This window comes from Chelonia mydas, chromosome 2 (assembly GCF_015237465.2).
Source record: "Chelonia mydas isolate rCheMyd1 chromosome 2, rCheMyd1.pri.v2, whole genome shotgun sequence".
Taxonomy (NCBI): Eukaryota; Metazoa; Chordata; order Testudines; family Cheloniidae; genus Chelonia; species Chelonia mydas.
The window spans coordinates 79432575-79459034 of NC_057850.1; the positions used below are offsets into that span (position 1 = coordinate 79432575).

At 41.4% G+C, this 26460-nt stretch overlaps 1 protein-coding gene across 1 annotated transcript in view; it reads left to right on the forward strand.

The window, feature by feature from the left end:
• The window catches only part of NPC1 (NPC intracellular cholesterol transporter 1), a 55412-nt gene that overhangs the window by 16216 nt on the left and 12736 nt on the right, over nucleotides 1–26460 (forward strand). Inside the window, exons 4-18 of the mRNA XM_037892743.2 lie at nucleotides 255–430; nucleotides 1712–1879; nucleotides 3798–4047; nucleotides 9837–9913; nucleotides 10736–11106; nucleotides 11633–11859; nucleotides 12597–12697; nucleotides 14829–14931; nucleotides 16259–16448; nucleotides 17096–17278; nucleotides 18118–18232; nucleotides 19392–19519; nucleotides 19618–19758; nucleotides 22033–22122; nucleotides 22320–22510. Of these exons, the coding sequence (XP_037748671.1) occupies nucleotides 255–430; nucleotides 1712–1879; nucleotides 3798–4047; nucleotides 9837–9913; nucleotides 10736–11106; nucleotides 11633–11859; nucleotides 12597–12697; nucleotides 14829–14931; nucleotides 16259–16448; nucleotides 17096–17278; nucleotides 18118–18232; nucleotides 19392–19519; nucleotides 19618–19758; nucleotides 22033–22122; nucleotides 22320–22510 (2511 nt within the window). The remainder of the gene's footprint in view (nucleotides 1–254; nucleotides 431–1711; nucleotides 1880–3797; nucleotides 4048–9836; nucleotides 9914–10735; nucleotides 11107–11632; nucleotides 11860–12596; nucleotides 12698–14828; nucleotides 14932–16258; nucleotides 16449–17095; nucleotides 17279–18117; nucleotides 18233–19391; nucleotides 19520–19617; nucleotides 19759–22032; nucleotides 22123–22319; nucleotides 22511–26460) is intronic.

Below are 26460 nucleotides of genomic sequence, written 5' to 3' on the forward strand. Positions count from 1 at the left end.
CAACTCTTCTTAGGAGTGACATTTGATTAGGAAAATCTAGAATTATTATGTAATTGGTAGATGCACCACTTAAGCTTAAGTCTTGATAGAGTAGTTTGCAAGACTGAATGACTCATATTTTGAGTCCTCAGTAGTTTTAATTGTAAGAAACATTTACTTTTCGTGGTAAAATGTTTCCTTCAAAGTGGATCTCTTTGTATTTCATGTGTGTATGAATCAAAGCCAATGTTTAACTGGCTTTTTTTCTTCTGCAGATGCCCATCTTGTTTTTATAATTTAATTAACCTGTTCTGTGAGTTGACCTGCAGTCCACATCAAGTTGACTTTTTGAATGTTACAAAAACGATACCTTATTACGATCCTGTCACAAAAGAGAGCAAAGCTAGCATCACAGAGCTACAGTATTATATTGGAGAGAGTTTTGCCAATGGTAAGCAAACCCAGTTCAGTTACTATGCTACTTGGGTATGGTATATTGTGAATTCCTCATACTCCACACAGATTTTCAGATAAATGCCATTGTCTTTCTGAAAGAAGTCTATGGTCAGTAGAGGAACTGGGAGAGAGGGAGTGGAAATTTATCCATTTGATCCCTTAGAAAAGTCTTTTATAATAATAAGCTGCTTAAAATATTAACGTGAATGTAGAATTTCCATTATGAAGTGACCACCTCTGGTTTTGCTGAAGTGGTTTTGCATTATTATTATATTATGGTAGCGCCTAAAAGCCTAATCAAGATTGGGTCCCCATTATGTTAGACACTGTAAAACCTGTAATAAGAAATAGGCCCTCTTATGAAAAGCTTACAAATAATTGTCATCCAAGTCTGAGAGAAACCATGAAGTCTTGCATGAACATATAGCGGCGTCAAGGTTTGGTGTAGGACTTTCATTTTTGACAGTTGTGGTAGAAAATTATATTTTGTTTCAGTGTGACAAATGAAGTCTAGAGACTGTGCAGTACAGTTGGTCCTGTTTTCATAAAACACTGCTACTTAAAAATAATTGACAAAATATTAGTCCTAGTGTTTTTCCAATATTTAGGAGTATACAAGAAATTAAGACAAATATTATTCTTACAGAAGTGTAAAAATTCTAAATTGTACTTGAATGCTTCATTTTGTCTGAAAGAAAACTGTGTGGAGTGCCCTGTCTGTTTATAATTGCAACTGAGTTAACGTAATTCCAGTTTGTAGTGTGAGCTGTCCAAGGCTTTAGCCCAGTTAAACACTTAAATTCAATCGACATTACAAATTTGAACCTTATTGTAACTGAGTCTCCTGAGTCAGTTGTAATTATAAGGTAGATTTGGCCTCTCAGTCGCTTCTTATGTTCATGCTATGTACGAGATTATTTGGAATGAAAGGTTGAATAATAAAAATGTACTTCATGTGGTAGTTAGGAGGGCCTCCTGGAACATCCTCCTCCTTTTAGGTACTCAGGGTTGAGTATCCCTAGAAATTCCTCCATTAAGTACATTAGGTTTGATTAAAATCAGTTCTCTCTCTCTCTCTCTCTCCCCCCGTCCCCAAATCTGGATGTAAATTCTGCACCTGCGGTTTAAAGCTTAAGGCATCTTCTGTAAATTTAAAGAACTAAATTTGGGCTTGTTTACTTCCAGAATTCAACATGCAAAATAAACTTTAAAAATTATATTGTTTTGTTTAATAGCATGGACTTTTTATACTTTCCTAATAACGCTTTTTTTCTAGCCATGTATAATGCCTGCAAAGATGTGGAAGCACCATCAAGTAATGTTAAAGCATTGGGGCTGCTATGTGGGAAAGATGCTAAAGACTGCAATGCTACCAACTGGATTGAGTACATGTTTAGTAAGAATAATGGACAGACTCCTTTCAGCATCATTCCTATTTTTTCAGGTAAGAAATTGAACTTTTTTTCTTCTGTGTATGGCCTGTGTCCTAAACATAGATGTTTACACTATGCATTGTTGTGGTAGTAAAATCCAATGTATTAGAATAACACGAGACTAGTATATTACGGCAGTATAAATTATATACCTTTTATAAAAATACTGAACTAGAGAGGATTTTAATTGTCTTGGCTTCTTGGTGATTGTTGCTGAATGTTAGTGTTGTTGAGAAGCACGTCATTACACTGAAACAACATAGCAAGGTAGATAATTATCTCTTTTGATAGTGATTAGAACAGCAAATTCTGACTATCTTTCATTCAGTAGTAAGAGGTGAGCTATTTAAGAGGCAAGCAGTTTAAAAATCTCTGCAGTATTTCTTAATAGTTTAGATTTCTGAGGGCTTGGCTACACTTGCAAGTTAGAGCGCATTAAAGCAGCCCCAGGCTCCCTAACCCAACCCGTCCACACTGGCAAGGCACTTAGAGCGCTCAGACTCTGCAGCTGGAGCGTTCCTGATAATCCACCTCCACGAGCAGCGTAACGTTTGCTGCGCCCCAGCTGAAACGCCCGGGTGTCAGTGTGAATGAGGTGTTGCGTTATTGTGCTGTGATTGGCCTCTGGAACAGTCACATAATCCCCTGAAGTCAAGTGGCCACTCTTGTTGTTTTGAACTCAGCTGTAGGAATGTAGATATTCCCTTTCAAAGCTCTGTTTCTGACAGCTGGCATGCTTATCAGCTCCCGGACAAAGCAACCATTACTGTGAAATGCTGCTTGCTGTGTGCGTATGTGGGGAGGGGGAGGGAGGTCTGCTTCTGTCTGAACTTACAAGACAGCATGCTGACACACTCAGCACCCCAAAAACCAACTCTCCCCCCACATACACACAACACACTCCCCATTTGAAAAGCACGTTGCAGCCACTTGAACGCTGGGATTGCTACCACAATGCATTGCTCTCTGTGCATTGCAAGAGCTGCTAACATGGTCACACCAGTGCGCTTGAATCGGACAGTGTAAACACACGGCAGTGTTTTCCCTGCTGCAGTCTCCAAAGACTGGTTTAACTCCCAGCACTCTACATCTGCAAGTGTAGCCATGCCGTGAGAAAAGTGGTCAAAGTTAATTAACATTTTTAGTGAAGCTGGACCTAACCGTGACCCCTTTCTCTAGTGTAGACAAGTGCTGAAAGTGTGTGGGGGGGAGGGTTTTCCCCCAGTTCATCAGAAGCAGGTTGAGAACCAGTGGCTTATGCCAACTATTTACCATCCTGAGCTGCATATGCAGCTCTCTATGTTATGTGGGTCGCATCTATATATATCTATATCTAATATGGGCCAGAGCTGTGTGCTGATTGGGTTGCAAGTGGTCTGCAGGCTGAGAACCACTAGTGTAGTGTAAACAGTCCTTCCTCTTTATATCTGAGTACAAATTTTTCCAAATATGTTGAATTTGCACGCTGTAAAGTGTTACATGTGTTTTAAGTGTGATTTTTTTTTTTTGGTGCTAAAAGTGAAGAAAACAAAGATTTTAATTTATATATATTTTTTAAAAACCACTTCATACTGTTGCTTTAGAATCACCTTTATATTGCCAAAGTTCACATCTTTTATTGCTAGTTTTATGATGGTGGAGGCTTTTCTTAAAGCCCCAGCTTCTTTGGTCCTGTGATTTTATGAGGATCTCAGCTTTCATATTTTTAAAAGTAAGTTTCTAGCCCTCATGGTTGTGGAGAAAATTCTAAAAATGTGATGAGTGAATCCTGAAGGCTCGAAAATCAAATGGCAAATATCTAATGATTTTGGTGGGGCTTGACTTGTGAATTTTGAACATTTGGGGATGGCAATACCACTTTTTTAAAAATAAAGAAACACAGAAATGAAATGAAAGTTTCACATTTATAATTAATTTCTCTGCTCTTAGATATTTCTGTCCGTGGAATGAGTCCTATGAACAATGCTACCAAAGGCTGTAATGAATCTATGGATGATGTTACAGGACCATGCAGCTGTCAGGACTGTTCCCTTGTTTGTGGTCCCAAACCTCAGCCCCCTCCACCTCCTGCACCTTGGCTTTTGCTTGGTTTGGATGCTATGTATGTCATCATGTGGATCTCCTACATGGGATTTTTACTTGTATTTTTTGCAGTCATTTTTGGAGTCTGGTGTTACAGGTAAACAGGCAATTCAAAATGCTCAATATTGATACAAATAAACTCATTTATTTTTTCTGTTAACATGTTCAAAAATTATTTTGCACTCTGGGAAAGTAAGCAGTTTTGTGGTAAGAACAATAGTACTGTTTTCATGTACAGTGTAGGAGTAGCTTATTAAATTGTTAACATTACCAATATAGGTATGTTTAAAAAAAATAAAATCTTAAATTACATTAGAAATGAAAAAGTCAGAGTGCTCAGTAACTTAGCCATATACAGTGTGTATTTATATGCAGTTGAATATTTTCAGTCACATTAATTTGTATAACCTTGATCTTTTCATTTCCTGACTTTGTGCATTTAAACTTACATTAGCATAGTCTATTGCATTTTGTTTTCTTCATTTGTAAGAACATTGGGGAGAGAGGACATTCCTTGTATTCATTATCACTTTAAATGGTCCACCTGAATTAAGTTTGGAACCTGAAGTGAATGCAGAGAGATGAGTTCAGAGCTTTGCTGCTGTTTTGGCTGGGGACAGTTTTCAGCAAGGGTGGGTTAGCAGAGCACCAGAATACTAGATTTTGTTGGAGGCAGCTGTTCTCAATGACATAGGTGCATACTTCTAACAGGAAAAAGTTGGGAACTAAATTCTTGGGGGGTATGGTAAAATGTTCAGAAAATTGTGGAATTCTGATGCAGCTGTGGAAAAGAGCTGAAAATAGCAGGCTACACAAACTACTTTCATGTTCCTGATTTTTCACCTGTCCCTGCAAGGGAAAGATCAAAGGCAAGTGGAAGATCTTGTTGTGCATTTCATTGGGAGTCTTACAATCTAATGCATGTAGCAGCAGCTGTTGTGCCAGGTCAGACCAGGCAGGGAGAACATGCAGTTATCTAATCCTATATGTTTTATCCCAAAGGTCGTCTCTGGTAGGCCTGCTGAAGTCCCATGAGACAGCTACTATGCATGCTCACTAACTTGAATTTGAAAATTATTTATACCATCAGTTTATTCTTTGCAGAGACTCTTCCTCATTGAGAACTAGCAAGATGTTAACTTTAGAGTATTTTTCTTCAGTCTTTTGTTTTTGGGGGAGCTTAAATTTTACAACTTTCAGCATAAAGTGTATATACTTTTCATTCTCCCATAATACAAAAATGGGAGCCCTCTCCTACTATCTACTGCCTATCCTCAAAAATAAATAAATCACCTGTGGGCTGAGACAAAGCTTTGGAAACTTTTCAAGCCCAAAAAAGAACTTTTCAGAAAGTTACAAGCAAGTAAAAATAAACCTGTGTCAAAGAGTTTAAAAAAAACCAAAAACCTCCCACTGTTGTAGCTAGACTGTAGAGTAGCACTTCCACCATTGATAACTATAGTATACCAACAGTGGAAGTGAAAGTCTAGGTGACATAGTGGGTACATCTACAGTGAAATAAAAAAATCCCTGGCCTGGTCAGCTGACTCAGGCTCACGGAGCTTAGGCTGTGGGGCTAAAAATTTGCCATGCTCCAGGTGTTTGGGATGCCAGAGAACTTTCTTCGTGTGATCCGCGAGGTGTACGAGGGATGCAGCACCACCATTTGCTCGGTTGAAGGGGAGACTGCTGAGATCCCGATCCGGAGCGGAGTTAAGCAGGGCTGTCCCCTCAGCCCCATCATCTTTAACCTCGCCATGGAGCCGTTGCTGCGAGCGATCTCCAATGGCACAGATGGCTTCAACCTCCACGGTGAGAGGGTGAGCGTCCTGGCTTATGTGGATGACCTGGTCCTGACCGTGGATCACCCAGAGAGCCTCCAACGTATGCTAGATGCCACCAGTCGAGCTGCTGACTGGATGGGGCTCCGCTTCAATGCAAAGAAGTGTGCAACTCTCCACATCGATGGCAGCAAAAGGGACTCGGTGCAGATGACGGAGTTCCAGATCCAGGGCGAGCCTGTCATCTCCCTGGCAGAGGGGCAGGTGTACCAGCACCTTGGCATGCCGACGGGTTTCCGTGTCCAGCAGACACCTGAGGACACCATCCAGGAGATCTTGCAGGATGACGCCAAGATTGACGCCTCCCTGCTAGTACCGTGGCTGAAGATAAATGCCCTGAACACCTTCCTGATCCCCTGCATCTCGTTCTTCCTAAGGGGATCCGCTGTGGCGAAGGTACCCCTCAACAAGGCAGACAAAATCGTCTGGCAGCTGGTGAAGAAGTGGCTATTCCTTCCCCAGAGAGCCAGCAATGAGCTGGTCTGCGTTGCCCACAGGCATGGCTGTGCCAATGTCCCCCACATGGGCAACCTGTGTGACATCGCGGTGATCACCCACGCCTTCGGCCTGCTGACGTGTCCCGACGCCATGGTAGGGAACATTGCGGCAAACGCCCTCCATGACACGATAGAAGCGGATTGACAGAGCCCCCTCCACCCAAGACATCGCCACCTTCCTGAGTGGTTCCCTGGATGGTGAATTCAGATGGGACGGGCACGACATCGCTTCACTGTGGTCCCATGCTCGCAATGCCACGCGTCACCTGGGGAAGTGCATCGGCTGCCGCTGGGAGTGGTGCGAGGAGCGCCAGGAGCTGGGAGTCCTGGTGCCTCAGATCAGGTCCAAAGACAACACCATTGTCATCCCGAGTGCCAGGGGCATGCTGGAGAGAACCCTGAAGGCAGCCATCCACTCACTGTACATGGAAACCCTGAAGCGTAAACTGGACCAGGGTAAAGCCTTCGAACTGACCAGCAAGTGGGACACTAGCAACCACTTCCTCGCCGGGGACAGCTTCACCCGTTTCGCTGACTGGCGGTTCATCCACTGTGCCTGGCTCAACTGCGTCCCTCTCAACAGAGTCCTCCACCACGGGAACTGAGACGAGCATTGCAGGAAGTGCAGCTACTCCAGCGAGACCCTGCCCCACGTCCTGTGCAGCTGCAAGCCCCACTCCAGAGCCTGGCAGCTGCGCCACAATGCCATCCAGAACCACCTGGTGAAAGCCGTCGCACCACGCCTGGGGGAGATCACTGTGAACTGTGCCATCCCCAGTACTGACAGCCAGTTGCGACCTGACATAGTAGTCACTGACGAGGCTCAGAAAAAGATCATCCTCGTCAACGTCACGGTCTCCTTTGAGAACAGAATCCCGGCCTTCTGTGAAGCCGGAGCTCGTAAGCTGGAAAAATACACCCCCCTGGCCGACACCTTGAGAGCGAAGGGCTACGAAGTGCAGATAGATGCCCTGATTGTCTGAGCCCTGGGCGCTTGGGACCCCTGCAACGAGCGTGTGCTGTGGACCTGTGGGATTGGTCGATGCTATGCATGGCTCATGTGGTGCGTCATGGTCTCGGACACCATCCGATGGTCCAGGGACATCTACATCAAACACATCACTGTCCACCGACAGTACCAGGAGGTGTGAGCCACAATGACATCGTGCATCAATTATGAGAAAGGGACCGAGAGACTTTTTCTATTGGACCATAAACTCACTGAACATTAAATGTCACCAAATGAGGGTAAAGCCATCCTCTTCATCGTATCCACTCATTATACTCCACACCTGAACATAGCCATTATATGAACAACATACCCTCATATTTCAATGTCTGTACTTTTGACCCGTTAATCTTTTACCCCCCATCGGGGATATTTCAGATTATGTATTCCTTATGCCATCCGATCCTAAACCGAATTTTGCACCCCTTGATGATCTGTACCTTATTCCCTGATAACCAGAAACTTCTGTGCTTAAACTCTGTACCTTTTTTTTTTTTTTTTTAATTTTAACATCTTAATAAAATTCAGACTTCTGCTGGAGCCAGAGCTCTGGGACCCTGCAAAGGGGGAGGGTCCCAGAGCCCGGCTCCAGCCTGAGCCCAAATGTCCCCCACAGCCTGAAGCTTGCAAGCCTAAGTTAGCTGAGCTGAGCCATCTGCAGTTGTTTGCTTGCTGTTTAGGCACACTCAGTGGAGGAAAAACTCGAGAGGCCAGTCTCCACTGGTTGGTTTACACAGTGCTGTGGCAACAGCGGGAGACTTTTGTTTTCCAAAGGCTCAGTAGTGGCAATAATAGAACTCCATGTATAAATTTTGACAAAAGCCCTTGTTGTAGCTGTGGAAGTATAAATATACAGACCCGTAACAATGTGATACAGTGGGAAGTGTAATAAACAATAATTGCCTTGTGACAAATGGTCATGAGTGTTGATTTCATCCCTATTGAATTCTAAAAAAAAAAAAAAATACCCCAAACAAAACTAAAAACAAAAGCTGTTGAACTGATGGTAAACATAGCCCGCTTACTAAGCATTATCTCACAAATGGCTTGTCTACCCTAGAGAACTGTAACATCTTGCAACAGTACAATCAAATCGTTGAAACTTGTAATGTGGTGTGGGCAGGCTAGCCAGTCTGACAAGTGTAAGCTTGTTAAGTACATTTACAGGCAGCTCTCTTTGCAAAGCTGGGGCTTGTGAGAGTAACCATCTGCAACAGAAGACTGGTCACCAAGAGGGGTGATGATCCATTAGGTCTGCTAAAGACTTGGCACATATCTATGGAATATGATCAGTAATCTTAAAGGAACTTTGTATTCGGACATGTGTGTTACAATAGAAGTAAGTGCTTGCAACACATCTAATGTAGACAAGACCACAAAACACATTAATGCTTGGATCTACACTGGCTACCAGTTGACTTCTGGGTTACGAAGCTCTAAGTATCCTGACTGACAGCTGTGAAAGGATTAAGTGGGTTTTGCTGACTCACTGAAGGCAATTAGAGAGTCAGCAACTCACTAATGGATTTAACTGAATGTGGATGGTGACTGTTCAGTAGTGGGTCAGTCCTTCACTGTGGAAGTTATATTTGCCTGTAGTTTTCGTGAGCCTGGATTTTGTGACTTTTGGGACATGCTGCAATATTATGTTTCCCCTGTTTGCGTGTATATAAGTGAAGTTCATTTTGGGGTTAGGAAGAATTTTCAAGGGAGAGCTTTTTAACGTTCATACTGTGGTAAGATGATTTTGATAGTCACAAGTGGAAACAAACCTAAATACATTATTTAAACTGTAGACTATGGAAGTAGATGTGGTTCCTGCCCTGCAGAGGTTATCTAACAGGATGAACAACATGAAAGGTGGATGGCTAAGGTCGCAAGGAAATGTATACAGTATTTATATATTATGTACACTTGGCTATTTGTTTAGCTTCATATGTATAGACTTTTCCTGGCTGTCCCTCAGTTTAGCCATTATGGGTTGGTGGTTTTCTTGCGGGTGTCACATCAGAGTTGGCTCTTCAGAAAGGGGGTTTAAAGAAGTTGTGTGACCATATGGGTCTGTTCAGGGATGGCCTTAGTAGTAGTGTTGGAGAATAATGCAGAGACAGGGGGGGTGGGGGGGACACAGGGTGAGAGGGAGCTTCTGGTCTTTCAGTCTTTACACTTGCATTTAAAAAAAAAAAAACTGTTGGCAAACTTTTTAGCCTAAAACATTAAACCCAAAATTTCCAGAAATAGTTTCTTAATGATCTAAGTTTAAGGTGAGTTTAGATATACCCTAATTTTCCCTTCGTTTCTAAAATGTGACAAATTTAAGATGCATAAAGCTTATAGTGAAATATTGTTGTTTGTGATGATATTGGTTAGAGATGGACTTAAAGTGGAATGCTTGCCAATTGTGATCCAGACTTTGGATCTCCTGATTCACCTCTATTACTGTATTTATTGCAATAGTACAGTGCTAGAAAACAGTTGTCTTGATTTTTTTGCAAGAGAACCACATACTGAATATATGATCCGTTTTTTGTTTTTACAGAAAAAGGCATTTTGTCTCAGAGTACACTCCAATTGACAGCAATATAGCCTTCTCTGTTAATTCTCGCCATGACAACGGTATGTCTGGAATCATAATGATAGGGTTTGATTAGATATTATTTCCTTCTCTGAGATGTGGACCACAAGAGTCTGAGACATTTTAGGAACCCCAAAAGACCACCTAGTCCAACATTCCTGCCCTAGTTGGTTCATCTTAGTTCAGTTTTTCTGCACTTTCTTCATACTTTCATTGTCTTGCTGACTTTTTATATAGAATTTGGGAGTAACATTTAAGTACAGTCCCACCTAAACTACTTTTTGACATCACTTGGCTCATCATTGTGGATGGGGCCAAGTCGTGGGTCCATATACACTTGAAAATTTAGCCATGCCGATGTATAGTTGTTTGGCATTCTTAGGTATAATTTTTACTTTCTCCTGTGATTAGGACAGCATAATTATAGAGAATCATGTCATGACCTAACATGATTTTAATGTTCTACGAATGTCCTGTCCCATCCACACTACAAATAAGTGTTAAAGCTCCGATGCCTCTAATCCTGCCAATCATGGGTATGCTCAAGTGTAGGAGGGACTACTATTAGCATGTTTTTTATAAACATGGTTCCATCTAATTGTGCCACACTGGCTTGCCACATTGTGAGAAACTGTTGTAGCTAGAAGAGTGTTTTAGCAGTTTTTCTCCTGCTTGAGCCCCTTTGTTGATAAGACCTTTATCTTTGGTTCATGGTGGTTTTAAAAAAAAAAAAAAAAATCTAGAATCAATAAATGATCTTCTCTGTAAGAATGCCTGGAAGCATCTGACTGATCCAAAGAAATTACTGGATAAGAAAACAGTTCATTTTAATAGTTTGGATCTTGTATCTCCTCTTCCTACAGGTGAGGCTTCCTGTGGTGAAAGACTTGGTGAGAGGTTTGAGAACTGTTTACGGCTCACATTCATGTCCTGGGGGGCTTTCTGTGTTCGAAATCCACGGCCTGTTGTTCTCTTTTCTCTGGTCTTCATTGCCATGTGCTGTTCAGGCCTGGTGTATATCAAAATCACTACAAACCCTGTAGACCTTTGGTCAGCCCCAAGCAGCCAAGCTCGCAAGGAGAAGCAGTACTTTGACACTCACTTTGGACCTTTCTTCCGTACTGAACAACTTATTATTCAAGCTCCCCACAGTAAGCCACACATCTACTCACCATACCCATCAGGAGCTGATGTGCCTTTTGGGCCTCCGCTTGACAAAGATATCCTATATCAGGTAACATGGGTTTTGCAGGCCTATCTATGTGGAAGAGCTGTGAATGCAATGTGTTTCGCAATACTTGTAAGACCCTAAAAGGGATTAATTATCAGTATGAAGCTGGGTTTTGTTTTGCCTATGTAGTTAGCATATAATGTGAATTTCCACCAAAAACTAATCTGTTATAAATATCTAAAATATCCTCTGGAGTTAGCAAAGAGACTGCAAGAACTTCGAATCCGCCTTGCAGCAAAGGGCTAATCACCTTCCCCGACTTTGCCGCTCCTGTACCTTCATTCCCACTTGCTTTGAACCTCAAGATGTATGAAAAATACTCCTCTAGTACTTAGAATGAAAACCACATTTTGCTTCATCATTTGCTGTGTGCTTATATTAAGAGCATGGTACCCAGCTCAGAAACCGCCAAAAATGCCCCATGACTTATAAAAGTATTTGATCTTACACCGAGAAGAAAAATGCTCTTTCCGCTCCACCAAATGCCTTCGGACAGTGCTGTTTTGAGTTATAGTGTGTTTTGTTTCAGGTGCTAGATTTGCAGAATGCTATTGAAAACATAACTGCTGCTTATGACAATGAGACTGTAATGCTGAAGGATATCTGCCTGGCTCCTCTTACTCCCTACAATAACAACTGCACTATCCTGAGTGTGCTCAACTACTTTCAGAACAGTTACTCCATTCTAAATCATTCAGTTGGGGATGAGTTCTTTGTCTATGCTGATTACCACACTCACTTCTTGTACTGTGTCCGGTAAGCAGAGCCACTAAATACATGCTTTAAAAATATTTGTGTACGGATGGACTCTTAAAAACTGTTTTGGGGTTGGTGGTGTTTTTTTTTTTTTTCTTCCCATTTGACATGCTGTATCCAATGCCAGCAGCCTCTGAATTTTTTTCCTGGTTTATTTGATAGAATGCCATCTGTGTGTGTACTTTTGATTGGTAGTAGAGCATCTTTTTCCTGCATTTCCATGTCTACCAGCACTCCAATGGGGTTTTTCACAGTCATAGTGATGGATGCAGCACCAGAGACTCATACAGAGGCTTGAGCAAACCCCACCACCTGGAAAAAATGCAAGATATTATTCTGCTTCAAATCAGCAACATGAGGATTCCTGGCTTATTTCTTCAGGGCATTAAGGAGAGAAAAGTGTTTTTCTAAAATAAAATATTTTTGTACTAACAATTTTAAAAGGCTTCACCTGAGAAATCTAGTTTTTTGAAGATTTTTTTAGCTTAAAATATTTTTTAAACCACAATAAGTAATTTACAGATAAGCTTTCACCTTCGAGTTTACATCACAAAGCAAGCAAATTTTGTGTTCAGTTTACAAATGTAATTATTGCTCTGTCACACCAATACCCAGCATAATCGCTGTAACACTGTAAACAATATGTAAGTGTACAAATTTTCAATGCTGCTTTGCACTCCCAAATATCAGATTATTTAAAAAAAAAAAAATCAATAAATTGTGAATATATTTTGCAGGGCCCCAGCATCTGTAAATGATACAAGTGAGCTTCATGATCCCTGTTTGGGAACATTTGGTGGACCTGTCTTTCCATGGCTTGTGTTGGGAGGATATGATGGTAGGTGTAATTGTAAATAGAGCTGGAAATATTGTTTGTGTACTTAAGGTCGATTACTTCTTAAATTATGTCACTGTCTTTGTTTGTAGGTTTGTACAACTTGTACTCTGTTCCCTTTGTCTCTTCACCTTTGTGAATGCCTTCTGTTTACTTGTAAAGTTCCATGGACATCTTATGGTGCTGTATAAATGTATTCCAGAGAGTTGGGGTCTGGTAAATTGCCTGCTTGCAAGAATGATGAGATAGTCATGTGAGGATGTAATGACTTTCTCCTAGATTTCACCTGGGAGGGATGGAAACAAACTGTTTCAGAAAGACCATTAATATTGTGGCATATTACTAAAAAAAAAAAAAAAATTAGTTCCTGCTAAATATTCAGAACAGAACATACTGTGTCCCCCGAGTTCCACCTGCCCTATGAAAGCTCTCTGTGTATGTGTGTGTTGGTTTATTGGCAATATTTAAAAGATTTAGAGGGAAGAAATGAAATAGACAAGAGTTTGAGGGATGGTGGGATGTGCTCTGGCTTTTTGGATCACTTAGAACAGAGCAGAAGAGATGGGGTAACGATGAAAAGTAAATATTTTAGGGAAGTCTTTAGATACTCAGGACTGGGAGGAGTGGGATTATTTTTAAAATGAACACGATATGGTGCCTCCAAAATAAAATTTGGCCTCGTTGACCTTGACAGTGTCCCTTTTGAATATTTAATGTGAGTAATCGGGTAGGGTCAAGGTGAATCTAATCACAGTAATTTCAATCAAAAACATATTACATGTGATCAGTGTTCACTCTGAGAAACTTCATGCTTTCTCTGATTGCCCAGTCTTGTTCCATTTAAATAAATGGTAACTCATTGGAACTTCAGTGCTAAGGGATCAGAGTTTGTGTACAAGTTAATGTCACTTGTTACTTTGATTTTTTTTTTTTTTTTTTTTAAATTGTGGCATAATTTGAGAGGGGGGTGAACAGGAATGCTCATCTCTTACACACTAGATCAGGGATGGGCAAACTTTTTGGCCTGGGGGCCACATCTGAGTATAGAAATTGTATGGAGGGCCATGAATGCTCATGAAATTGGGGGTTGGAGTGTGGGAGGGGGTGCGGGCCCTGGAGTGGGGTCAGATATGAGGAGTTAGGATATGGGAAGGGGCTCCGGCTAGGAGTACAGGGTCTGGGATGGGGCTGGGGATGAGGGGTTGGGGGTGCAGTAGGGTGCTCTAGGCTGGGATCAAGGGGTTTGGAGGATGGGAGGGGGATCAGGGCTGGGGCAGAGAGTTGGGTTATGGGAGGGAGTCAGAGGTGCAGGCTCCAGACAGCGCTTACCTCAAGCAGCTCCCGGAAGAAGTGGCATGTACTCCCTGGCTCCTAAGCGGAGGTGCGGCCAGACAGCTCTGTGCGCTGCCCTATCCGCAGGCGCTGCCCCTGCAGTTCTCATTGGCCACGGTTCCTGACCAATGGGAGCTGCGGGGGCCACGCTTGGAGCAGGGGCAGCATGAAAAGCTCTCTGGCTGCCCCTACATGTAGGAGCCAGCGTGGGGTACATGCCACCACTTCCAGGAGCCATGCGGAGACATGTGGAGCGGGGCAAGCCCCTGACGCTGTTCCCTGGCTGGAGTGCCGGAGCAGGGAAAGCTCCTGATCCTGCTCCCCGGCAGGAGTTTGAGGGCTGGATTAAAACTTCTGTTGGGACGGATGTGGCCCCTGGACTGTAGTTTGCCCACCCCTGCGCTAGATATATAGGCACAATATCAATTGCTTTATTTAGGTTATGAATGACTTCAGGATTACCTTTCTTAGAACTTTATGATATCACACTTAGCCAGTCAAGAATGTTTCTCCTTGGATGAACTCCAAAATTCTCATCCGCCCATGTGTCCCTGCAGGCAGTTTCTCCGTAATAGTTTATGGGTGTTCCTGAAATCTGAGGAGTGGTTGCAGGTGACTAAGCAGATTGGATTCAGTGGGATGCCAGAGACTGGAAATGAGTTGTTTGAAACAACATCCCATTAAAATCAAAGAGAACTTTACAAGAAGTGCCCCACCTTCTTCACAAAGAAAGATCTTTGTCATGTTTTCATAGTGGGTTTTAGTGTGTTCTCCTTCCAACCTCTTCCTTTTTTACATATAGATGAAAACTACAATAATGCTACAGCCCTCGTTATTACCTTCCCTGTCCACAATTACTACAATGATACACACAAGCTGATGAGAGCTCTGGCCTGGGAAAAAGAGTAAGTTTTTCTTGTAATTAAGACTAGACTGACAGTTGGAATAACCTCATTTTTTCTCTGAGCTTAGCAGACTTCACAGCAAAGACAACAATGTTCTAAACATGCACTGAGAGTATAGAATGCTTCTATGAATAAATTTGAAGTGTGACATTGATTTAGGATTGACTGTGCCAGTGATCATACAAAGCTGAATCAAAAATATAAACTTCCACTTCTGTATAACTTTTTGTTTCTGATGAGATCCTTGTTTGGCACATAAACCAAGAGTTGTATCTCTGTGCTCTTGTCAGCAAAGTGCTATCCAGCAACTGAGAAACCCTTGTGAAAACGTTTATGTAGGTCTCACTGAAATAACTGTCTCAGTTCAGACTCTTTCAGTTTCACAAGTAGATTTACTTCAGTAGTTGTAGCAGTCGATCTTGTGAACCTTTTTTCAATTGCCTGTATTTGAAAACAAGACTAATTTAATTTCAAACTCTAGAGAACATTGCTTTTCTGTTTCTTTGTAGAGACTCACTTTCTCCTTGAGTAAATAAGTCATTGTCACATCAAGGGACTGAGATTGGGTTTACAAAAACAAGTATCAGTTCTGTATGGCAACTTACTCTGAGAGAGAATAAGCTACAAGAAAATCATTCCTATATTTGTGGAAGATGAGATGGAGACGGTGGTTGGGGTAGAGTGCATTTCTAATTGGTGTCTAATGGTTTAGCATCATAAACTCCACTCAGCTGCATGTTTCTGGGCTGAGAGGAGAGCAAAGGGCTCGTCTAAGTAGAAGTGAGATGTTAAACCAGTGCAACTTTGTGCAGGGGCACTCTTACGTTGGCTTGCACCTGTAAGCCAGGTTTAAACCAAAGTGATATGAATGTCCACACACAAAGTTGTACCAGTTTTGATAAATTGGTTTAACATCACATGTTTTATTTAAATTGATGCAACTGTGTGTAGACCTGCCTGAAAGGTAGGTATTTGGTGCTAGGAAATGATCCAAAGTTTTGGGATGCAGATCTGTCATACACTTATTTAAGCCATGCCCTCCACTCATTCCACAGCACCATCAGTTACGTGGAAGTGTTTCAGATGTTCACCATGATAAAAGTGGAAGATCTAGAGAAGTGTGTTCTTAAATACCATGTGCTCTTGTGCGGAAGGGGTTATGGCCTGCTTAACATTAAAGACTTACCTTGATGTTTTTAAACCTTTTCCTACCATCTCAACTCTGTCTTTTGATGGGTAGGTGTATTGTATGTATGTTTGAAAAAGATGTGGTTTCTTCTTTTTCTTAGCTTGGTGTTTTTAAGAAAACATTTGCTTTTCTTTTCAGGTTTATCAGCTTTGTGAAAAACTACCAGAATCCAAACTTAACCATTTCATTCTCTGCTGAACGGAGTATTGAAGATGAGATAAACCGTGAAAGTAACAGTGATATCAAGACTGTTGTAATTAGCTATGCTGTCATGTTTCTGTACATCTCAATAGCCCTGGGAGACATCAAAAGCTGCAACAGATTTATGGTATGCTTAGTTTATGTTGAAAATAATATACATCATAATCATAACTCCTTACATTTGTTTGTGAGGGTGTGTACAGCACATAGCGTTTAAAATAAGTTAGAACACTAATCTTTGTAACACCTTTATTTTGTTAAATAGTATAATCTCAACTTTGACTAGTTTTCATGATCAGTATTTTAATATCCGCTAGTGGTATTAGCAATATTATAAAGCATTCCTAGATTTTTGTTGTTGGTCTTACCAGAGTGTTCTGGGTTACAAACGGCTTGTCTTTTTCTAAGAAAGAGAAGAAACTTGGAAATCAGTGTCGCACTTGATCCCCTTTTCTTCCATCATCACATCCCCCTTTAATGACAAAAGTTTTTTTAAAATAATAAGGCATTTTAAGTCATTCCTGAACCAAGGCCTTTCAAATTAGGTGCGGTTTTGCTCTTCCGTTTCAAATAACATAATCCTGAATGTTTAAAAGGGGCCATGCTGTAGGCAGCCTCAGTGTAATTAGTAAAACTACTTATTTTATCATACAAGTCAAGAGTTTACTCCTAGATTGGGAGATATGTTCCAAAATATTGTGGTTGGAATGGCTTTGATGGATGTATTTTCATTACAGTTAATATTGTGTGTGTTTGTTTTTGTTCATTTGTCAGGTGGATTCAAAAATCTCTCTGGGCATTGCAGGCATCCTGATGGTATTGAGTTCAGTAGCATGTTCTTTGGGTATCTTCAGCTATTTTGGAATCCCATTAACATTGATTGTTATTGAAGTCATTCCATTTTTGGTGCTGGCTGTTGGGGTAGACAACATCTTCATTATAGTTCAGACATTTCAGGTATTATAATGATCTCTTTTGTGTTTTTAATGTGTACGTACTATATTAGCTCCTACTTTAGGGCCTCCATCCTGTGAGGTGTTGAATACCCTTCTACTGAATGCAGTAGAAGTTGAAGGTGCCTGGCACCTCGCAGGATGAGGTTTGTCCTGAGAGTTGATTTGTGGGAGAAGAGCAAGGATGATATTTATTTAGTGACTTGCAGTTTCTCAGTGTAAAGAATGTTGCTGATGCAGCTCTTTACTTTTGGAAGAATTAAAATGATTTTTGGCCTCTGGACTGTAAATTATAGGCAGAGATACAGTTCATGGCCTCACAGCAATCAGTGGTGAAAGATTTCACCATCATCTCACACTTTTTACCATCACCTTGGTAGACTGTAGGTGAGCTGGATAATGGGGCTGAAATAGTGTCTGTTTTTATGTAATATTGAGCATGAGGACCGTGCTTTATAAAATGTGGTGGTGAATCCATTTTCTAGCTGACAGTTGTCTCCAAAACCCATCAGAAATAACTGGCACCCTTGTGGCATCTCAGCAAAGACCAAGCATTTGAATGGGAGACTGAATTACCCTTTCATCCCTATGGGCCTTCTAGGTTTGGGTTGAAATGCATTGCTAGGGCAGTGTAGTGAAGCTCATGCTGTGGCTGCTCAGGCTTTGTAGCTACTCAGTGGGTAAAGAGAGAGCTTCTGTCTCGATGGCTGTCACTAGAAGCACTGACTTACTATAAATACATAACATTGACTTGACATGCCTTTTGTTCCATACTTTTGAGAAGTTTCTCTGAAAATATACTACTTTAATCCCTAATGAGTGAATTACATTTCCTTAAAACAGAGAGATGAGCGTCTTCCAGGTGAAACTCTGGATAAGCAGATCGGCAGAATTCTAGGAGATGTGGCTCCTAGTATATTGCTCTCATCTTTTTCAGAGACGGTAGCATTTTTCTTAGGTAAAAATTTAGTCTCTTTTTTCTGTGCTTGGAGATTTTGTACTATACTTATTGCTGTGTATATTATTTATTCACGTTCATCACCCTCTTTGTACAATGCTTAACCAAGTAAGAATGTTCACTGTATTGCCTAAAAAAGTACATCCAAGGAACTAAGAGATCTCTACTAACAGTGAAATGACTCTAACTCCACGTCTGTGAGGTAGGCATTAGCCCCAATTTCCATAAAGAGAAGCTGCGGTGTGCATGATTCAAAGTGACTTGCCCATGGTTGCATTTACAAAATATGGCAGATTTAGAAATAGAAGTGACAAAATCTCCCACTGATTAGAGAAACTGGCTAGATGTACAGTTGATGAGAAAGTGGGAAGATAGGAATAAGGAGTCTAGAAATCTCAGTCTTAAAGAACTTAGATATTCCCCCTCATCACAAAACCCCCATTGAGTCTGGCACAATTTTATAGCCTTCTCCAGCACTATTACAGGAATGTCTTGGCTGGCATAATGGGATATTTCAGCTCCTATTTTAGGTGCAGCCACAAGATTGTATTGTGAAGTTTCCAGTGACTGCTAGCAATATGTCTGATTCCCACTAGTGCTTTGCTTTAATCAGCATAAATAATATTTTAATAGACTAGAACAGGCGTTGTATAGTGTCTTGCGTTGACTGCTGAGAGGGGAGACAAGGAATATCTTAATCATGTTGATGGTATTCTGAACTAGTTTTAATCCCATGATTACTTGCTGAATAATTACATCTGCCTGTATGGTACTGGAGTGGATTTTAACAAGAAGGTGTTTTTGAAATCACCTTTTATATACAGACCCCAAAGTGGTGTTCTGGCATCCGGGGTCAGTTGGATTCAAAGAAGAGCTAGCTATGCCCCACTTATCTTCCCATAGCAAATGTGGTGTGGAAAAGAGGGGGTGGCATATAGAGCTGCCTCAGCAGTTCCTATGCCACTTGATTTATCCCCCTATTCTGGGAAAATCATCCAATGGCATTAGGTAGCCTTGCACTGGCAACTCCGCTCCAGGGCTGCTCCAACATACTGGTGGATAAGGCCCAGTCTGTATGTTTGTACATATCATTTGGGGATTTGGCCAGGCCTAATGTCCTGACCATCCTTTCTTTCCTCCTCCCCCGCCCTCCTCCCAGGGACTTTGTCTACCGTGCCAGCTGTCCGCACTTTCTCCCTTTTTGCTGGAATGGCTGTGTTCATAGACTTCCTTCTTCAAATAACCTGCTTTATAAGTCTCTTGGGATTGGACATTAAGCGACAAGAGGTGAGTCCATTCTAATTCCAATTCAATATACTGCAACTTCTGCACGCTATTGGGTGGTGATTGCATTAATTCTAATATGTCTCGGTTTTATTTTCTAGAGAAATCAAATGGATATTCTGTGTTGTATCAAAGGCCGGGAAGAAGAAAGCAGAGTCCAGCATTCTGAGAGCATCTTGTTGCTGTTCTTCAAAGACTTATATTCTCCATGTCTGCTTAAGGACTGGATGCGACCAATTGTGGTATGTACACCTTCACTTTTTGTGAGACTTGACCAAGAAAATCTTTTTGAACCAAATACAAATCATCCAAGAAAACTCAGAACTGTCTTAAAGACAGGACTAATGTTTAATTTCTACAGTATTACATACTTTTTCCAAAAATAATTGTTGCACTTAAATTACTTGTTTAAATATTTAGTAATTTATATTAGATGCATTTTTAGTAGGGCTGTCAATTAATTGCTATTAACTCAAAACATTAATTCAGAGATTAATTGCGATTAATCGCAGTTTTAATCACAGTGTTAAACAATAGAATACCAACTGACATTTAAGTATTTTGGATGTTTTTCTACATTTTCAAATATATTGAATTCAAATACAACACAAATACAATAATATAAAGTGTAGAGTGCTCACTTTATATTTTTATTACAAATATTTGCAGTGTAAAAATGATAAACGAAATAGTATTTTTGAATTCACCTCATACGAGTACTGTAGTGCAATCTCTATCGTGAAAGCGCAACTTACAAATGTAGATTTTTTTTTTGTTTGTTTTTTGAGTGCAGTTATAGAACAATGTAAAGCCACTCAGTCCTACTTCTTGTTCAGCCAATCGCTATGAGAAACAAGTTTGTTTACATTTATGGGAGATAATGCTGCCCACTTCTTATTTACAATGTCACCTGAAAGTGAGAACAGGCATTTGCATGGCACTTTTGTAGCTGGCATTGCAAGGTATTTGTGCCAGATATGCTAAACATTCGTATGCCCCTTCATGCTTTGGCCACCATTCCAGAGGATATGCTTCCATGCTGATGATGCTCGTTTAAAAAAATAACGCGTTAATTAAATTTGTGACTGAACTCCTTGGGGGAGAATTGTATGTCTCCTGCCCTGTGTTTTACCTGCATTCTGCCATGTATTTCATGATATAGCAGTCTTGGATGATGACCCAGCATGTTGTTCGTTTTAAGAACACTTTTTCACTTCAGATTTGACAAAACGCAAAGAAGGTACCACTGAGAGATTTGTAAAGATAGCTACAGCACTCGACCCAAGGTTTAAGAATCTGAAGTGCCTTACAAAATCTGAGCGGGACGGCGTGTGGAGCATGCTTTCAGAAGTCTTAAAAGAGCAACACTCTGATGCAGAAACTACAGAACCCAAACCACCAAAAAAGAAAATCATCCTTCTGCTGGTGACATCTGACTCAGATGATGAAAATGAACATGCATTGGTCTGCACTGCTTTGTATTGTTATCGAGGAGAGCCCATCATCATCATAGACACATGTCCTATGGAATGGTGGTTGAAGTATGAAGGGCCATATGAATCTTCAGCGTATCTGGCACGTAAATATCTTGCAACACCGGCTACAACATTGCTATGCAAATACCTGTTCTCACTTTCCGGTGACATTGTAAACAAGAAGCAGGCAGCATTATTTCCTGAAAATGTAAAGAAACTTGTTTGTCTGAGCTATTGGCTGAACAAGAAATAGGACTGAGTGGACTTGTAGGCTCTAAAGTTTTATATTTTATTTTTAATGCAGGTATTTTTTATACATAATTCTATATTTGTAAGTTCAACTTTCATAATAGAGATTGCACTACAGTACTTGTATTAAGTGAATGGAAAAATTATTTTTACAGTGCAAATATTTATAATAAAAAATAAATATAAAGTGAGCACTATACACTTGTCTGTGTTGTAATTGAAACCAATACATTTGAAAATGTGTAAAACATCCAATATTTATATTCTATCATTGTTTAGCCAAGGGATTAATTGCAATTAATTTTTTTTTAGTTGCTTGACAGCCCTAATTTTTAGCAAGCAGAAGTAAAATAAACATTTTTCTTTTGGATTTGATACTTGAGCCAACTTCCATTTAAACACAATGGAAAGTCTCCCATTTCCTTGAATAGGAGTTGGATTAGACCCTTAATTCCTGACTTTATTTACTACTGATTGGTTCTGTGATATGGTTAACTCTGTCAGTAGTTGGCATTCTTAGTCAGTAATATGGTTCTGTATTTAATTTGGGCTTTGATGGTACCTTCCCTCTGAGGTGAAAATAGCTCCTCTTTGTGCTTCTGCCATCACCATACCATCCAACCTGGTATACTTATTCTGGAACTTCACTGCATGGTAGCAATATAATGGATGATTGATTTCCTAAAATGAGTAGTATTAATTCATGGAGTCACTGTGTAGGGCTGAAGTCTTTTTTTTTTTTTTTTTAAACTGTTCTTGTGTGTCATAAGCTGATCTTGTCATTTCTTACAGATATCCTTGTTTGTGGGCCTTTTGTCATTCAGTATAGCAGTTTGTCACAAAGTAGAGATTGGCTTGGATCAGTCTCTTTCCATGCCAGATGTAAGTGTTGATTTAAAAAATTGTTTGTTGTTTTTTGCAGAAAAACGATTTAATCAGTACCAAATAATTGAAACACGTCACCTGTCTCTGACCAGACAAAAGTCATGTTACAATTCCTCAGCATTAACACAGTACAGATGAGAAACATGGACAGACTGAGCTGTTTCAGAGATTTAACTCAAGTTTTCTTTTTTAAGGACTCCTATGTAATGGATTACTTCAATTCTCTCAGCAAATACCTGCATGCAGGTCCTCCTGTGTATTTTGTCCTAGAAGAAGGGCACAACTACACCTCTTTGGAGGGGCAGAACATGGTGTGTGGGGGAGTTGGATGTAATAACAATTCACTTGTGCAACAAGTCTTCACTGCAGCAGAAATTGACAGCTAGTAAGTGCAGCATTTTTCTCCTACTGGTCTCTAGAGCAAGTAGTATAGCTAAAGTTGCCCAGCACATGTGTGGTGGGTTTGGTCACAGAGACCCCCTTGGGACTGTCACCTGACATGCTGAATTTACCTCTAAGCCCGTTTTCCCTGCCAGCTTGGGACTCCAGAACCCTGCCTTGTTGAGCCAGACACGCTAGCCTGCTGCAACACAGACCCAGGTCTGGTCCATGCCCCCAAAGCTGTAGACTTTAACCAAAAACTGCTCAGCAGGTCACCTATTTCCAGCACCCAGACACCCAGCTCCCAATGGGATCCAAACCCCAAATAAATCTGTTTTACTCTGTATAAAGCTTTTACAGGGTAAACTCCTAAATTGTCCACCCTCTTTAATTCCTGATAGAGAGATGTGCATAGTTGTTTGCTCCCCCAGGTATTAATCACTTACTCTGGGTTAATTAATAAACAAAAGTGATTTTATTAAGTATAAAAAGTAGGATTTAAGTGGTTTCAAGTAATAACAAACAGAAAAAAGTAAGACACCAAGCAAAATAAAGCAAAACATGCAAGACTAAGCCTAATACATTAAGAAACCGTTTACAGGTAAAATCTCACCCTCAGATGTTCCAATAAGCTTCTTTCACACGCTAGACTCCTTCCTAGTCTGGGCCCAATCCTTTCCCCGGTACAGTCCTTGTTAGTTCCATCAGACATCTTAGGTGGAAAACAGGGGTGTTCTCATGACTGGCAGCCTCCTTTGTTCTCTTCCACCTCCTTTTTATAGCTTTGGCACAAGGCAGGAATCTTTTATCTCTGGGTCCCCACCCCTCCTTCTAAATGGAAAAGTACCAGATTTAAGATGGATCTCATTACCAGGTGACAGGGTCACATGTCACTGTAAGACCTCATTCTTCATTACCCAGGGGCTGGCCCACAGGCACACAGGAAGGCTTGCAGGTAAATAAACCATCCACAACCAATCGTCCTAGTCAATGGGAGCCATCAAGATTCTGAATCACCATTAATGGCCCACACTTTGCATAATTACAGTAGGACCGCAGTGTTATACTTCATATTTCTAGCTTCAGATACAAGAATGATACATTTATACAAATAGGATGACCACACTCAGTAGATTATAAGCTTTGTAATGATGCTTTACAAGAGACCTTTTGCATGAAGCATATTCCAGTTACATTATAGTCACACTCATAAGCATATTTCTATAAAACATTATGGAGTGCAACGTCACAATGTCTTATTACAAGGAACACTTCCTGTTTCAGGTTTCAGAGTAACAGCCGTGTTAGTCTGTATTCGCAAAAAGAAAAGGAGTACTTGTGGCACCTTAGAGACTAACCAATTTATTTGAGCATGAGCTTTCGTGAGCTACAGCTCACTTCATCGGATGCATACTGTGGAAGCTGCTGAAGACATTATATACACACAGAGACCATGAAATAATACCTCCTCCCACCCCACTCTCCTGCTGGTAATAGCTTATCTAAAGTGATCATCAAGTTGGGCCATTTCCAGCACAAATCCAGGTTTTCTCACCCTCCGCCCCCCCCCCCCCCCCCACACACACACAAACTCACTCTCCTGCTGGTAATAGCCCATCCAAAGTGACCACTCTCTTCACAATGTGTATGATAATCAAGGTGGGCCATTTCCTGCACAAATCCAGGTTCTCTCACCCCCCTCCAAAAACCACACAAACTCACTCTCTCCTGCTGGTAATAGCCTATCCAAAGTGACCACTCTCCTTACAACGTGCATGAAAATCAAGGTGGGACATTTCCAGCACAAATACAGGTTTTCTCACCCCACCCCCCCCTTTTTCCAAAAAACACAAACTCACTCTCCTGCTGGTAATAGCTTATCCAAAGTGACCACTCTCCCTACAATGTGCATGATAATCAAGGTGGGCCATTTCTAGCACAAATCCAGGTTTTCTCACCCCCCCCACCCCCAAAACACACACAGCAACTCACTCTCCTGCTGGCAATAGCTCATCCAAACTGACCACTCTCCCCACAATGTGCATGACAATCAAGGTGGGCCATTTCCAGCATAAATCCAAGTTTAACAGGAACGTCTGGGGGGGGTAGGAAAAAACAAGGGGAAATAGGCTACCTTGCATAATGACTTAGCCACTCCCAGTCTCTATTTAAGCCTAAATTAATAGTATCCAATTTGCAAATGAATTCCAATTCAGCAGTTTCTCGCTGGAGTCTGGATTTGAAGTTTTTTTGTTGTAAGATAGCGACCTTCATGTCTGTGATTGCGTGACCAGAGAGATTGAAGTGTTCTCTGACTGGTTTATGAGTGTTATAATTCTTGACATCTGATTTGTGTCCATTTATTCTTTTACGTAGAGACTGTCCAGTTTGACCAATGTACATGGCAGAGGGGCATTGCTGGCACATGATGGCATATATCACATTGGTGGATGTGCAGGTGAACGAGCCTCTGATAGTGTGGCTGATGTTATTAGGCCCTGTGAGGGTGTCCCCTGAATAGATATGTGGGCACAGTTGGCAACGGGCTTTGTTGCAAGGATAGGTTCCTGGATTAGTGGTTCTGTTGTGTGGTATGTGGTTGTTGGTGAGTATTTGCTTCAGGTTGGGGGGCTGTGTGTAGGCAAGGACTGGCCTGTCTCCCAAGATTTGTGAGAGTGTTGGGTCATCCTTCAGGATAGGTTGTAGATCCTTAATAATGCGTTGGAGGGGTTTTAGTTGGGGGCTGAAGGTGACGGCTAGTGGCGTTCTGTTATTTTCTTTGTTAGGCCTGTCCTGTAATAGGTGACTTCTGGGAACTCTTCTGGCTCTATCAATCTGTTTCTTCACTTCCGCAGGTGGGTATTGTAGTTGTAAGAATGATTGATAGAGATCTTGTAGGTGTTTCTCTGTCTGAGGGGTTGGAGCAAATGCGCTTGTATCGCAGAGCTTGGCTGTAGACGATGGATCGTGTGGTGTGGTCAGGGTGAAAGCTGGAGGCATGTAGGTAGGAATAGCGGTCAGTAGGTTTCCGGTATAGGGTGGTGTTTATGTGACCATCGCTTATTAGCACCATAATGTCCAGGAAATGGATCTCTTGTGTGGACTGGTCCAGGCTGAGGTTGATGGTGGGATGGAAATTGTTGAAATCATGGTGGAATTCCTCAAGGGCTTCTTTTCCATGGGTCCAGATGATGAAGATGTCATCAATATAGCGCAAGTAGAGTAGGGGCGTTAGGGGACGAGAGCTGAGGAAGCGTTGTTCTAAATCAGCCATAAAAATGTTGGCATACTGTGGGGCCATGCGGGTACCCATAGCAGTGCCGCTGATCTGAAGGTTTACATTGTCCCCAAATGTAAAATAGTTATGGGTAAGGACAAAGTCACAAAGTTCAGCCACCAGGTTAGCCGTGACATTATCGGGGATAGTGTTCTTGACGGCTTGTAGTCCATCTTTGTGTGGAATGTTGGTGTAGAGGGCTTCTACATCCATAGTGGCCAGGATGGTGTTATCAGGAAGATCACCGATGGATTGTAGTTTCCTCAGGAAGTCAGTGGTGTCTGGAAGATAGTTGGGAGTGCTGGTAGCGTAGGGCCTAAGGAGGGAGTCTACATAGCCAGACAGTCCTGCTGTCAGGGTGCCAATGCCTGAGATGATGGGGCGCCCAGGATTTCCAGGTTTATGGATCTTGGGTAGTAGATAGAATATCCCAGGTCGGGGTTCCAGGGGTGTGTCTGTGCGGATTTGATCTTGTGCTTTTTCAGGAAGTTTCTTGAGCAAATGCTGTAGTTGCTTTTGGTAACTCTCAGTGGGATCATAGGGTAATGGCTTGTAGAAAGTGGTGTTGGAGAGCTGCCGAGCAGCCTCTTGTTCATATTCCGACCTATTCATGATGACAATAGCACCTCCTTTGTCAGCCTTTTTGATTATGATGTCAGAGTTGTTTCTGAGGCTGT